At 41.0% G+C, this 14,465-nt stretch overlaps 1 protein-coding gene across 1 annotated transcript in view; it reads right to left on the bottom strand.

The window, feature by feature from the left end:
- The window catches only part of LOC118398673 (discoidin, CUB and LCCL domain-containing protein 1-like), a 50,935-nt gene extending 39,286 nt beyond the window's left edge, over nt 1–11,649 (bottom strand). The window contains exons 1-3 of the mRNA XM_035794243.1: nt 11,253–11,649; nt 7,709–7,927; nt 2,296–2,439 (exon numbers count right to left, since the gene is read on the bottom strand). Of these exons, the coding sequence (XP_035650136.1) occupies nt 2,296–2,439; nt 7,709–7,927; nt 11,253–11,325 (436 nt within the window). The 5' untranslated portion in view covers nt 11,326–11,649. The remainder of the gene's footprint in view (nt 1–2,295; nt 2,440–7,708; nt 7,928–11,252) is intronic.
- Nucleotides 11,650–14,465: the final 2,816 nt, after the last annotated feature.

The following is a 14,465-nucleotide window of genomic DNA, read 5'->3' as shown; positions in this document are numbered from 1 at the left end:
AACATAATAATTGTGGAAACAGGCATAACCACCAAAACCAGTTTGTAAACTCCTGGAATCTCCTGGATCATCACATACACAGCGTGACTGTGTGTCATTCAATATGGTCTGACTTATGGCAGTCTATGCTGTGTCTGATAATGCTGCATGTAGAAACTAGAGGTCGACCAATTATGATTTTTTTCAACGCCGATACCAATTATTGGAGGACCAAAAAAGCCGATACCGATTAATCAGGCGATTTTTAAATGTATTTGTAATAATGACAATTACAACAATACTGAATGAACACTTATTTTAACCTAATATAATACATAAATAAAAATCAATTTAGCCTCAAATAAATAATGAAACATGTTCAATTTGGTTTAAATAATGCAAAAACAAAGTGTTGGAGAAGTAAAAGTTCAATATGTGCCATATAAAAAAGCTAACGTTTAAGTTCCTTGCTCAGAACATGAGAACATATGAAAGTTGGTGGTTCTTTTTAACATGAGACAATATTCCAAGGTAAGAGGTTTTAGGTTGTAGTTAATATATTATTTATAGGACTATTTCTCTCTATACCATTTGTATTTCATATACCTTTGACTATTGGATGTTCTTATAGGCACTATAGTAGTGTCAGTGTAACAGTATAGCTTCCGTCCCTCTCCTCGCCCCTACCTCACACGAGTGACGTTTGAAACGCTATTAGTGCACACCCAGCTAACTAGCTAGCCATTTCACATTGGTTACACCAGCCATTAGGCTGATAGGCTTGAAGTCATAAACAGCGCTGTGCCTGCGAAGAGCTGCTGGCAACACGCTGTTTGAATGAATGCTTACGAGCCTGCTGCTGCCTACCATCGCTCAGTCAGACTGCTGTATCAAATCAGACTTAATTATAACATAATAACACACAGAAATATGAGCCTTTGGTCATTAATATGGTCGAATCCGGAAACTATCATTTCGAAAACAAAACATGTATTATTTCAGTGAAATACGGAACCGTTCGGTATTTTATCTAACGGATGGCATCCCTAAGTCTAAATATTCTTGTTACATTGCACAACCTTCAATGTTATGTCATAATTACGTACATTCTGGCAAATTAGTTCGCAATGAGCCAGGTGGCCCAAACTGTTGCACATACCCTGACTCTGCGTGCAATAAAAAAAACACAAGAAAAATGACACAATTTTACCTAGTTAATATTGCCTGCTAACCTGGATTTCTTTTAGCTAAATATGCAGATTTAAAAATATTTACTTCTGTGTATTGATTTTAAGAAAGGCATTGGTGTTTATGGTTAGGCACAGTCGTCCAACGATTGTGCTTTTTTCGCAAATGTGCTTTTGTTAAATCATCCCCCAGCGTTGCATCGATTATATGCAAAACAGGACACGCTAGATAAACGAGTAATATCAACCATGTGTAGTTATAACTAGTGATTATGATTGATTATTTTTTATAAGGGTTGTCAGGTTAGCCTAGTGGTTAGAGCGTTGGACTAGTAACCGACAGGTTGCAAGTTCGAATCCTCGAGCTGACAAGGTACAAATCTGTCGTTCCGCCCCTGAACAGGCAGTTAACCCACTGTTCCTAGGCCGTCATTGAAAATAAGAATTTGTTCTTAACTGACTTGCCAAGGTAAATAATAATAATATGATAAGTTTAATGCTAGCTAGCAACTTACCCTGGCTTCTACTGCATTCGTGTAACAGGCAGTCTCATCGTGGAGTGCAATGAGAGGCAGGTGGTTTGAGCGTTGGACTAGTTAACTGTAAGGTTTCAAGATTGGACCCCCGAGCTGACAAGGTGAAAATCTGTCGTTCTGCCCCTGAACAAGGCAGTTAACCCACCGTTCCTAGGCTGTCATTGAAAATAAGAATGTGTTCTTAACGGACTTGACAAGTTAAATAAAGGTATAAAAAATCAAATACATTTTTTTAAATTGGCAAAATCAGCGCCCAAAAATACAGATTTCCAATTGTTATGAAAACTTGAAATCGGCCCTAATTAATCGGCCATTCCGATTAATCGGTCGACCTCTAGTTGAAACAGCCCCAACCCTTCTGGGTTCCCCCTAAGGAGAGGACAGGACAGGCAAGTGGTAGCACGTGGCACAGCTGATTAACCAGTAGCACTGACTGTCCTTAGTGGAAAGAGAAGGCCAACCAAAGGACCGCACAGAAAAACACACATGTAGATTTCAGACAACGGTGTATTCTTATCAAGATCATTGTTTTGGCATGAAACAGCATTGAATCATTAGTTTAGGTGTAGATTGAGAGAGGGAGAGTCTCAAACCTCTGTGGTCCCCTGAGGAGTAGGAGAACAGGAACCCTCGGCCTGAGATGTGGTGCCCGCTGCGGAACTGGACGATGACCTCATTGGAGTCCGTGTGTACCTCTCTTGGGTAGGACTTCAGGCTGCCACAGAACGTCCCATACACTGCAACAGGAGAGATGGACACAGGTCTATCATAACCACCATTCATCTGCATTTTGACAGCAATGTGACCTTATTTCATATTCCAAATGACCAACACAAGATGGTGCGACCATATCTGAGGTCAGAGAGGTGGGAGAGGCAGACAGGTTCTGACCTGCCATCTACACGGTCCCCCCTAACCACCACCCCACAGGGGCTGTTTGTCCCTCCAGGTCTCCCTGACAGGCTCTCTATTTTCAGCCCCAACAACCCAAATCACATGTCATCTGAACAGCTCTTCCTCTATCGCACACAGGAGGAAAAAATGCTTCTCTTTTGTCAGCGACAGGAATCTCACTGTAAATAATTTGCAGTGCAGACAAAGGGAAGGGGAGAGAGAGAGAGAGAGAGAGAGAGAGAGAGACACCCAAACCCAGCACAGTGCCCAGGGCCCTTTCCAAAGACCGGGTCTCAGCCAGGCAGCCAGTGCTGGTTAGGTTTGGTCTCAATGGCCTGTGTGGCTTTGCTTCACCTGACGACCATGATGAAACATGAGGCCTCCACCAGTCAGCTCCATGGCAACCACATCCTTTGGGTGGAAATCACTATATCCACTCACTCACTGAACTACATGTCAACAACCCTAAGGGATATCATGATGAAAATATTATTACATTCCCCAGTCCTATTGCCCTCCGGAACATTTGAAGGGTCATATAAGGAGTTTCAAAGAAGTGTGAAAATACAACTTTCAAGGTATGACCGGGAATGGGATACTGTAAATATCACTAATTCCTAAGGATATTTATGAGCAAAGCATGTTCAGTGATGGAATACTTTCACCAGGAAGCTGTTGAGGAGAGAAGCCAAGGCATTCCATGTTTCACCACTGAGGTTTCAAAGGGCCTCTGACACCCTGGCCTCTGTATTGGTAACCTCAGCTGTGGGTGGGTTGCAAAGTGGGCATGATGATCATTCACCACAGCATGATGGATATAGCAGCTCAACACTACCCTCAGCCCATATCCTGCTCTTCACACCAACCTCCCTCCAGCCCAGTAATTCTTACTCAGAGTAGTATTGGCAGGCTGGAGGAGAGACATCCTGCTATAGTGCTGCATGACAAATGCTTTCTGTGTGGTGCTACGCGCTGCTAACATGGAGAAAACCCAAGACGTCTAATTACTTGTTAGAAATACTATGACTAAGGGGGGTCAGAACTAGAGGTCGACCGATTATGATTTTTCCAACACCGATACCGATTAATAGGCCAATTTTTTATAATGTATTTATATGTAATAATGACAATTACAACAACACTGAATAAACACTTTTATTTTAACTTAATATAATACATCAATAAGATCAATTTAGCCTCAAATAAATAATGAAACATGATCAATTTGGTTTAAATAATGAAAAAACAAAGTGCTGGAGAAGAAAGTAAAAGTGAAATATGTGCCATGTAAGAAAGCTAACGTTTAAGTTCCTTGCTCAGAACATGAGAACATATGAAAGCTGGTGGTTCCTTTTAACATGAGTCTTCAATATTCCAAGGTAAGAAGTTTTAGGTTATTATAGGAATTATAGGACTATTTCTCTCTATACCATTTGTATTTCATATACCTTTGACTATTGGATGTTCTTATAGGCACTTTAGTATTGCCAGTGTAACAGTATAGATTCCGTCCCTCTCCTTGCCCCTACCTGGACTTGAACCAGGGACACATCGACAACAGCCACCCTCGAAGCATCGTTACCCATCGCCCCACAAAAGCTGCGGCCCTTGCAGAGCAAGGGGAATAACTACTCCAAGTCTCAGAGCGAGTGACGTTTGAAACGCCATTAGCGCGCACCCCGCAAACTAGCTAGCCATTTCACATCGGTTACACCAGCCTAATCTCGGGAGTTGATAGGCTTGAAGTCATAAACAGAGAAATGCTTGAGGCACAGCGAAGAGCATGAAAGTGCTGTTTGAATGAATGCTTACGAGCCTGCTGCTGCCTACCACCGCTCAGTCAGACTGCTCTATCAAATATCAAATCATAGACTTAATTATAACATAATAACACGCAGAAATACGAGCCTTTAGATCATTAATATGGTCAAATCCAGAAACTATCATTTAGAAAACAAAACGTTTATTCTTTCAGTGAAATACGGAACCGTTCCATATTTTATCTAACGGATGGCATCCATTAGTCTAAATATTACTGTTACATTGCACAACCTTCAATGTTATGTCATAATTACGTAAAATTCTGGCAAAGAGCCAGGCGGCCAAAACTGTTGCATATACCCTGACTCTGAGTGCAATGAACACAAGAAAAGTAAAAATTTCCCTAGCTTAATATTGCCTGCTAACATGAATTTCTTTTAACTAAATATGCAGGATTAAAAATATGTACTTCTGTGTATTGATTTTAAGAAAGGCATTGATGTTTATGGTTAGGTACATTCGTGCAACGATTATTCTTTTTTCGCAAATGCGCTTTTGTTAAATCATCCCCCGTTTGGCGAAGTTGGCTGTCTTTGTTAGGAAGAAATAGTCTTTACAGTTCACAATGAGCCAGGCAGCCCAAACTGCTGCATATACCCAGACTCTGTTGCACAGAACGCAAGAGAAGTGACACAATTTCCCTAGTTTAAAGAAATTCATGTTAGCAGGCAATATTAACTAAATATGCAGGATTGAAAATATATATTTGTGTATTGATTTTAAGAAAGGCATTGATGTTTATGGTTAGGTACACATTGGTGCAACGACAGTGCTTTTTTGTGAATGGGCTTGTTAAATCACCCGTTTGGCGAAGTAGGCTATGATTTAATAATAAATTAACAGGCACCGCATCGACTATATGCAACGCAGGACAAGCTAGATAAACTAGTAATATCATCAACCATGTGTACTTAACTAGTGATTATGTTAAGATTGATTGTTTTTTATAAGATACGTTTAATGCTAGCTAGCACCTTACCGTGGCTCCTTTCTGCACTCACATAACATAACAGGTAGTCAGCCTGCCACGCAGTCTCCTCGTTGAGTGCAATGTAATCGGCCATGATCAGTGTCCAAAAATGCTGATTACCGATTGTTATGAAAACTTGAAATCGGCCCTAATCAATCAGCCATTCCGATGAATCAGTCGACCTCTAGTCAGAACCTGGTAATATCAGGATGTAGGATGGGACATAAACCTAACACATTCAATGACTCATTTCTCTGAAAGGGGGAAAAATATCACCAAATTCACTGGGAATACATTTCATAGGATGAAGAAACAATACTCCAAGCCGCAGGTCCATACTACTCGTCAGACACAGAGAACTGATACTATATACTCGTGAGGTGGGATTGGCGTGCGGCGTCTGTAGGTGGCTCTTGACCATTCCTTTGGATTCCTCAGGTCGAACTCATTGTTAGAAAAAGGTTTGGTCCAAATCGAATGCTAGGTACTATACTTTTGTAACATTATATGAATCCTATACATTTAAACGGCCAATTTAGATGCAATCAATTTGCTTAATTTCTCAAAGATAAAATAATATTAGAAACAAAATAATGTTGCAGGAATGCTACCGGTAATCTTATCTGTTTCTAACAACAGAAAAGATTTCAGAACAATCTGATATGGTTGGTGTCGAAACCTTTCTTGTGCTTTTTGGAGGTGGAATTACCCAACAGCACTTGTCAAACCCACCAACAAATATGGTCAAACCCCATCAAAGCCCATAGAGATCAAGGTAAAGGAGAGCCTATAATGAAATACAGTGAGCTCCAAAAGTATTGGGACAGTGACACATTTTTGATTGTTTTGACCCTGTACTCCAGCACTTTGGATTTGAAATGATAAAATGGCGGAGGTTAAAGTGCATACTGGCAGCTTTAATTTGGGGAAATTTTCATCCATAGCAGGTGAACTGTTTAGAAATTACAGCACTCTTTGTACATATTCCCCCATTTTAGGTGAATAAAGGTATTGGGACAAATCCACATATATGTGTATTAAAGTAGCAAAACATTACATAATTGGTCCCATATTCATAGCACACAACATGTAAAGTGTTGGTCCCATGAGTAGAAATAAAAAATCCCAGAAATGTTCCAGAAGCCCAAAAAGCTTACTTCTCTCATGCTGTGCACATTTCTTTACATTGGTTAGTGAGCATTTCTCCTTTGCCAAGATAATCCATCCACCAGACACCTGGCAAATGCTCACCTTCGATGGCCACTTGCACGCTGGAGAGGTGTGCTCTTCACGGATGAATCCTGGTTTCAACTGTACCGGGCAGGTGGGCGAGCAGTTTGCTGATGTCAAAGTTGTGTAAAGAATGTCCCATGGTGTCGGTGGGGATTCGGACAACAAACCCAATAGCATTTTATTGATGGCAATTTTAATGCACAGAGACCCCATGACATCCTGAGGTCCATTGTCATGCCATTCATCCGCAATCAGCACCCTGATCAACTTTATGCAAAGGAGATGTGTTGCGCTGTATGAGGCATATGGTAGTCACACCAGATACGGACTGGTTTTCTGATCCACGCCCATATTTTCTTTAAGGTATCTGTGACCAACAGATGCATATCTGTATTCCCAGTCATGTGAAATCCATAGATTAGGGCCTAATTAATGTATTACAATTGACTGGTTTCCTTATATAAACTGTAACTCAGTAAAATCTTTGACATTTTTACGTTTATATTTTTGTTCAGTATACAACAAGCATACTTTGTTGTATGCTATGATTATGGGACCAAATACTACATTTTTTACAGCTAGTGAATCTGTCCCAATACTTTTGGTCCCCTAAAATATTATGTACAAAAACTTCTGTAAACAGTTTACCCAATATGGATGAAAATACCAAAGTTCTGGAGTACAGAGACAAAACAACAATCAAAAAATGTCACTGTCCCAATACTTTTGGAGCTATATTATATTATTTATATTACTTTTGGAGTTCAATGTCCTTCTGTTGGCTTGGATGTCCTCAGACCATCAGGATCACCCACAACTTCCTCCTTGTGTGAGGTTATTCTCAAGTACAACAAAGACATCCGCCTTCTCCTCCGGCTCTTTATATATAGAAAAATCCCCCAGAAGAAACTCTGTCCTTGACTCAGTGAATAGGGAAGCTCAGTCTGACATGTGCTTTTCATCTGTGGAGAAGGAATGTTATGAAGACTGTGGTCTGTGCAGCACCACCGCTAGCTAGGTCACACTTTCATCACCACATAGAACCAGAGAGACAATAGCCAAGGCCAAGATGGCTGACTCAGACTCACCATGCTCGCCTCCGTAGACACCCTTGAGGACCTTGACGTAGTCCGACTGGCAGTCCCGTGCCTCCACGTCCAGGTCTCCGAACCTGAGGACCAGACTGTTGCCCTCTGGCACGCGGATCTTCCATTCACACCAGGTGTTGTTGGGGTAGGTTCCCGGGTAGTTCTTAGAGGAGAGGACACCGCTCTCTGGGCCCAGCATGGAGTGGCCACAACCGTCGTCTGGACAAAACCATAGGAGAGAAGTCAAGTTAGATCAGAAGAAGTTCTGTCTCCATTTTGGTGTTGTATTTCTGTTAAATTGTTTAAGACTAGTTAAACCATGATATGAGGAACACACGTGATGGTGGAGTTTGGTGGAGAAAAACACTAACTCTCTCAAACTGGAAGGCAAATAAGAACATTCACCATTCAAGGCTCAACTTTCACTCCACAAACACGCCAAACAACCTCACCAGTAAATGAGAGATTTTGTTCAGTTTGCTAGCTAGCCAACATGACTAATTTTACCAAGCTAACAGTTTGAAATGAATCAAGGAAAGCAGCAGGTCTAGATAGAGAATGTGCCAGTACATATGAAAGGAATAACTTATGTTAAGTAGACATTGAGGGAGGGAGACAAGTCAAGACGAGCAAAACAAAAGACACTGTACATATTGCATTGGGTCAGACAAATACAAGCTCTTATGACAGCTATTGGAAGGCAGTCTTAATTACATCAATCAAAGTGAGTAAAAATGTGCCAATGTCTCAATGAGCGAACGTCTTCTCAAACAGACAAGTCAAAACAAATAGGATTTACTTCACAGAAATACCTGGCTGATGCACTTCTGCTTAAGAATGCAGACACAGCAAAGCAACAAAAAAACACAACCTCCAAGAAAGGCAATGCTCTCTCTTCTAGAGATTCCCTTTGGGTGGCACGAGAGGTGGGGTGTCTGTCTGATATGCTCAGCTGCTTGGACTAGGCCAACTCCAGGCTCTTTCAGAAGGTGTGGGGCTTCCCTTTCGTGTGTGTGTGGTGTGTCAGTAGCTCCCACGCCCCAGGCCTAGCTCAGCACCCTGGTGGCACAGTGGACACTGTTTACAGATAGGTTAATCCACTGTCCCCCTGGGTGTGGCATTAACACTTGTGACAGCACTAACAGGCCTGCAAGGGCTTCATGGCAGCTGTGGCCCACAGAGACCAGCCACCGGACTGCTTCCCACAGACCTAGGCCCTGTCCCTCTAATCCCTAGAGACTTCATGTAGATGTGAAATTATTAGCAATATTTATTAACAATATGGTGAAAATTCTACTTAGCTTATCATAGGGAAAGGTTGCGCTACTATCACATGTCTTATGGTTACACCTATCCCCAATACATCATACCTATTCAATTTACTTCAGATCTAGCCTACATGAAGTGCCTATAAGGTTGGGGCTTGGGTGTAGGGGCTAGTGTTTGGACTGGGACCTTGAATTTAGATGTATGTAGAACAGAAACACATAGTCCAGACATCAATGGCAGGATCTGTGCAGTGCTGGATCATTTCACATAGGCCTAAAATGAAATAACACTGGTTTCTGGATAAGGATCTCTAAAGGATCTCTCTTCTTTCCAAGGAAGGTAAACTCACATTTAATGGAAAAACATTTAAAGAAAATGAGTTGGCCTGTGGACAAATGAATGAGGCTATTAAAAAACACATGACGGCAGCTTTGACTGGCCAGTCCACAGCCATGCAGCGATGGTTACGTCAGCGTCACACACTGCGCAGGCACACACAGTGGCCTTTGTGGTCCAAGGCTGGACTCAGTCCAGATGTGAGGCTAGGCGGACACCACAGCGGGACGGAAAAATGTAAACAAGATGCAGCTACCCACCTGGGGGCAAGCGCAGGGGCGGTGGTATCGTCACACAACGGTAAAGTAGGAGACGGTCAGAGTGGGCCCTTTAAGATCCCCTCAAGAGCCTTTTCGGGTAGTGGTTTGTTTGGAACAATAAAAATCAAGGTTCAGCCCACATGCACTTTAAATACCTCCTGTACAACAAAATGTTTACATGACAGCGTCCCCAGCAGATAGACCTACTAAGACATTGTTTTGTTTATATAGATCTTCAATGACCTAGACATTTATCTGATCCTCTCAGATATGGGCTCATGTGTTGGAGGTTTCAGTCAGATTTCACTTATTGCGTTTTTTGTTCCTTGAGATTCCTCATTCATAGCACGGTTGCATTTATCTCTATGCAGTGCACATAGTTCACTTGAGTAAAACCTTTATGCATCTTTTTTCACTTCGGTCATACTGAAATACACCAGCAAACTCATGCATTTATTTTTACTAACAGAGAATATAATTATGCTATTTACATGTTAAATGTAAGTGCATCTCTCATCATCTCTCCTGAACACCTGGCTGACTCCTGCCCTCAGGACAAACATGAAATATTCACTTCACACACTCAGAGGGGGAGCTGTGGAAGCAGATGCAATGTGACAGGCAGGGAGGCTCAACATACAGTAATACCAGGTAGAGGGGGAAAACACCATCAAATAATGACAGGAATCAATTCTTCCCAGCTCTGTCAGACTACAATGTGCATCGGACTAAAACTGTTCACTGCATGGATCCACACAAGGATCCCAAAGGCAGCCAGTGGGAGAGCTTTGGCTGAGTCTCCTAAACTGAGTGCTAAGGCATGCGTGGCGCTGTAGGGCATTGCTCAGCAGCCAGTGGTGACTCCTTGGTACGGGGAGACAATACCACAGGAGCACAGACACAAAAGGATGGCTCTGCTCCATTGTCATTATAATGCACGTAGGCTATCAGGCTAAATACTACAGAATCGAGAGCCATGCCGTCCATTAGTGTGGTGATACAGGAGGATGATCAAACACACAACTATTATGGTTTCAGCTCCAGTACCTCCTATCTGGCTGTTTTATCACTGGTGAAAGTCACCTATCTTCTTAGGGATTGTTAAATTACATTTGTTATGTAGCCTACAGGCTTAATGGTTAACCATTGAACTAAGTACGACTATACTTACTTTCAATATTCCCCTTCTAAGTTAAAACAGCTCAGAGAGTTAAGGAGTAATGTTTGTAAGACAACTGAAAAAAATGACTGGTTCTATTTTCTCACAACGTCCTGCATGTTTGATCTCAACTCAATGTAGCCTAACAGTGATTCAATGTAACAAATACATGATTCATTGTAATTACACGACACACACTATTGTTACATTTGATTATTGGCAAACCAGTTATGATGACAAGTACTTAACATTCGAGGCTTATTGAACAAGCCACACACAATGTGTTATTAACCATTTATGTGCCATGTGTTTAAGGCACATAAAAACCGCCTTCAACACATGGCACACCAAAGTCTTTTAAAATGTCAAATTATCGGTGCCATGCTGAATCAAGGAATATTCAGTTTCCATTGAATATAAAGTAGCGAGACCTGTTACCAACAATATGTTGTAGTCAAAAAAATAAGTCATGGGTAAACGTGTAAATCGCTGTTGCTTTAACGAGGGTTAGTTTACTTACCGAGTTTTTCGCCAAACGCGGAAAGTATAGTCCAAACGACAAAGAAGCCATTAAGTTTCTCCTTTCCCAACATCTCAGATTTTATCCAAAGTAACGCAACGAAATCGCATATGGAGACACATTTGTCTCGTCTTCATGGGATAATTTTCTTCAGGAAGGTTTGCTCTAAATCAAATGATCCCGATGCGCTCCGTGTGCTTCTATCCTGCCTGTATCGCCACAGTAGATTCCTTGAATGAACTCTTCCGTGTTTCATCCACAGGCGGCACCCAGTGCTCAGGTCGACCAACCAGTCTGACAGCCACGGTGTCGTTGGGAAGAGGAGTATATTTGTTGAGCAGCCAAGACAGGCAAGAGGCAACACTTGATCAAAATAATTGTTGTTGAGTTCAACTGCACACCCCTGCTTAAAGATAGGCCTATGACCTTTTATACTAACTCAAATCAGCCAAATAGGAGGTACTGAGAACTCAGACTAAAATAGAACCAGTTGTCTTTCAAACATTACTCCTCGAAACTCTCTGAGCTGTTTTATCTTAGAAGGGGAATATTGAAGGTAAGTATAGTAGTACTTAGTTCAATGGTTAACCATTAAGCCTGTAGGCTTACATAGGCTACATGCCAAATGTAATTTAACAATCCCTAAAAAGATAGGTGACTTTCACCAGTGATAAAACAGCCAAATAGAAGGTACTTGTAGGCCTACTTCATACAGGCCTACTATTCTGTAATAAATTGCAATGCTATTGGTCATTGGCTATTCTAGCTATTTATTTAATGACATAAAAAGTGACTCAGGTGGGGTGTTTTAGGCTAGCTGATTAATTGATGATGTTTGTTTTCATAAACATTTAAGGTGATCATAGGGCAGTGAGGTGTGGAAGACCTCCGTTAAATGTATATACACTCAACAACTTGTTCTTAACAATTTGTTCTTAACTGACTTGCCTAGTAAAATAAAGGTTAAAACATTTTTTTAAAGTAAATTGAAATAAATGCATTAGGCCATAGTCTATGGATTTAACATGACAGGGAATACAGGTATGCATCTGTTGGTCACAGATACCTTAAACGTAGGGGCGTGGATCGGAAAACCATTCAGTGTCTGGTGTGACCACCATTTGCCTCATGCAGCGTGACACATCTCCTTAGCATAGAGTTGATCAGGCTGTTGATTGTGGCCTGTGCGAAGTTGTTGTATATTTGGCGGGTACTGAAACATGTTGTCGTACACATCCATCCAGAGAATCCCAAACATGCTCAATGGGTGACATGTCTGGTGAGTATGCAGGCCATGGGAGAACTGGGGCATTTTCAGCTTCCAGGACTTGTGTACAGATCCTTGCGACATGGTATCATGCATTATCATTCTGAAATATTAATTGATGGCAGCAGATGAATGGCAAGACCAAATTTCCATCGATAAAATGTAATTGTGTTCGTAGCTTATTATTTGTATTTTTATTTCATTTAACTAGGCAAGTCAACCTCTTAAGGATCCGCCCCTTTTTTCAATTTACTCCTAAAATGACATATCCTAATCTAATTACCTGTAGCTCAGGCCCTCAAGCAAGGACATGCATATTCTTGGTACCATTTGAAAGGAAACACGTTGAAGTTTGTGGAAATGTGAAAGGAATGTAGGAGAATATAAGACAATAGAGCTGGTAAAAGATAATACAAAGAAATAAACAACCGTTCTGTTGTGTTTTTTTTGTACCATCAGCAGTGTATATGCAACGTTTTAGACTGATGCAATGAACCATTGCATTTCTGTTCAAAATGTGCTTAGTTTGTTTATTAATAACTTTTCATGTTCAAAATTGTGCACTCTCCTCAAACAATAGCATGGTATTCTTTCACTGTAATAGCTACTGTAAATTGGACAGTGCAGTTAGCTTAACATGAATTTAAGCTTTCTGCAAATACCAGATATGTCTATGTCCTGGGAAATGTTATTGTTACTTAAAACCTCATGCTAATCGCATTAGCCTACATTTGCTTAACCGTCCCTGAAATCGAACCAGGGTCTGTAGTGATGCCTCTAGCACTGAGATACGGTGCCTTACATGCTGACCACACTGCTCGCACGCGCCAACGATCAATCGCGTGCATTGCCAAGCGCTAAAATAGAAGTTAGTTCTATTTGTGAAGCTGAGCACGGTGCAAATCCTGCCTCTCCCATCTCCTCATTGGTTTATGGAAGCAGATACCCACGTGCCATCTCCTCATTGGTTATACCCACATGGGTGATTGAAAGATGAACTTCGGTCGGCCAGTCGTGGCAAAACACCTATGAAAGTTAGATGCCAATCGCCATACAAAGTCCAAAGAAGAAAAAGTCTGGAAGGAGTCGAGATAACTAGAAACGATTCGGTTGACCGTTTTATGTGTGGATTCATTGTCGGAGCAGAGTAGAGGACCTTGTGCATTTCAGGTAAAATAACAACTCAACGTTTATATCCCAGAATAAATTAGCTAGCTACAGAAATCTAGCTAAATAGGACAAATTAGCTATCAGGTGCAAGCTAGCTAGCTAAATTGTCATAAATGTTTCATGCTTTTCGACCTGTCCCCAAATTAATATAATTGGTTCAGTGTTTGTTTTGATATTTCAACCTGTGTGTCGTAATTGCGTTTGGTGTTGTGGGACAAAAGCAATTTGCGCATGATGGGGCATGCATGCGTCCGGTTTGGGTACGTATTAGACCGCTGCACCACTCGGGAGCCCTAGTGGTGTACAGTACTTAAGTAAAAATACTACCTAAGCTGTTTTTTTGGCAGTCTGTCTTTACTTTACTATTCATATTTTTACTTTTAATTCACTACATTCCTTAAGAAAATTCTATACTTTTTACTCCATACATTTTCACTAACAGCTAAAAGTACTCATTACGTTTTGAATGTTTAGCAGGACAGGAAAATTGTCAAATTCACACACTTATCAAGAGAAAATCCCTGGTTATCCCTACTGCCTCTGATCTGATGGACTCACTAAACACATGCTTCGTTTGTAAATTATGTCCGAGTTTTGGAGCGTGCCTCTGGCTAACCATAAATTGAAATAAAAAACAAGTATCAGGTTTGATACTTAAGTATATTTTAGCAATTACATTTACTTTTGATACTGTATATACAGTACCAGTCAAAAGTTTGGACACCTACTCATTCAAGGGTTTTTCTTTATTTTGACTATTTTCTACATCAAAACTA

This window comes from Oncorhynchus keta, chromosome 19, assembly GCF_023373465.1.
Source record: "Oncorhynchus keta strain PuntledgeMale-10-30-2019 chromosome 19, Oket_V2, whole genome shotgun sequence".
In the NCBI taxonomy this organism is placed as follows: domain Eukaryota; kingdom Metazoa; phylum Chordata; class Actinopteri; order Salmoniformes; family Salmonidae; genus Oncorhynchus; species Oncorhynchus keta.
Note: the sequence above shows the minus strand (reverse complement) of the source record. Positions and strands in the feature narration are given on the sequence as shown.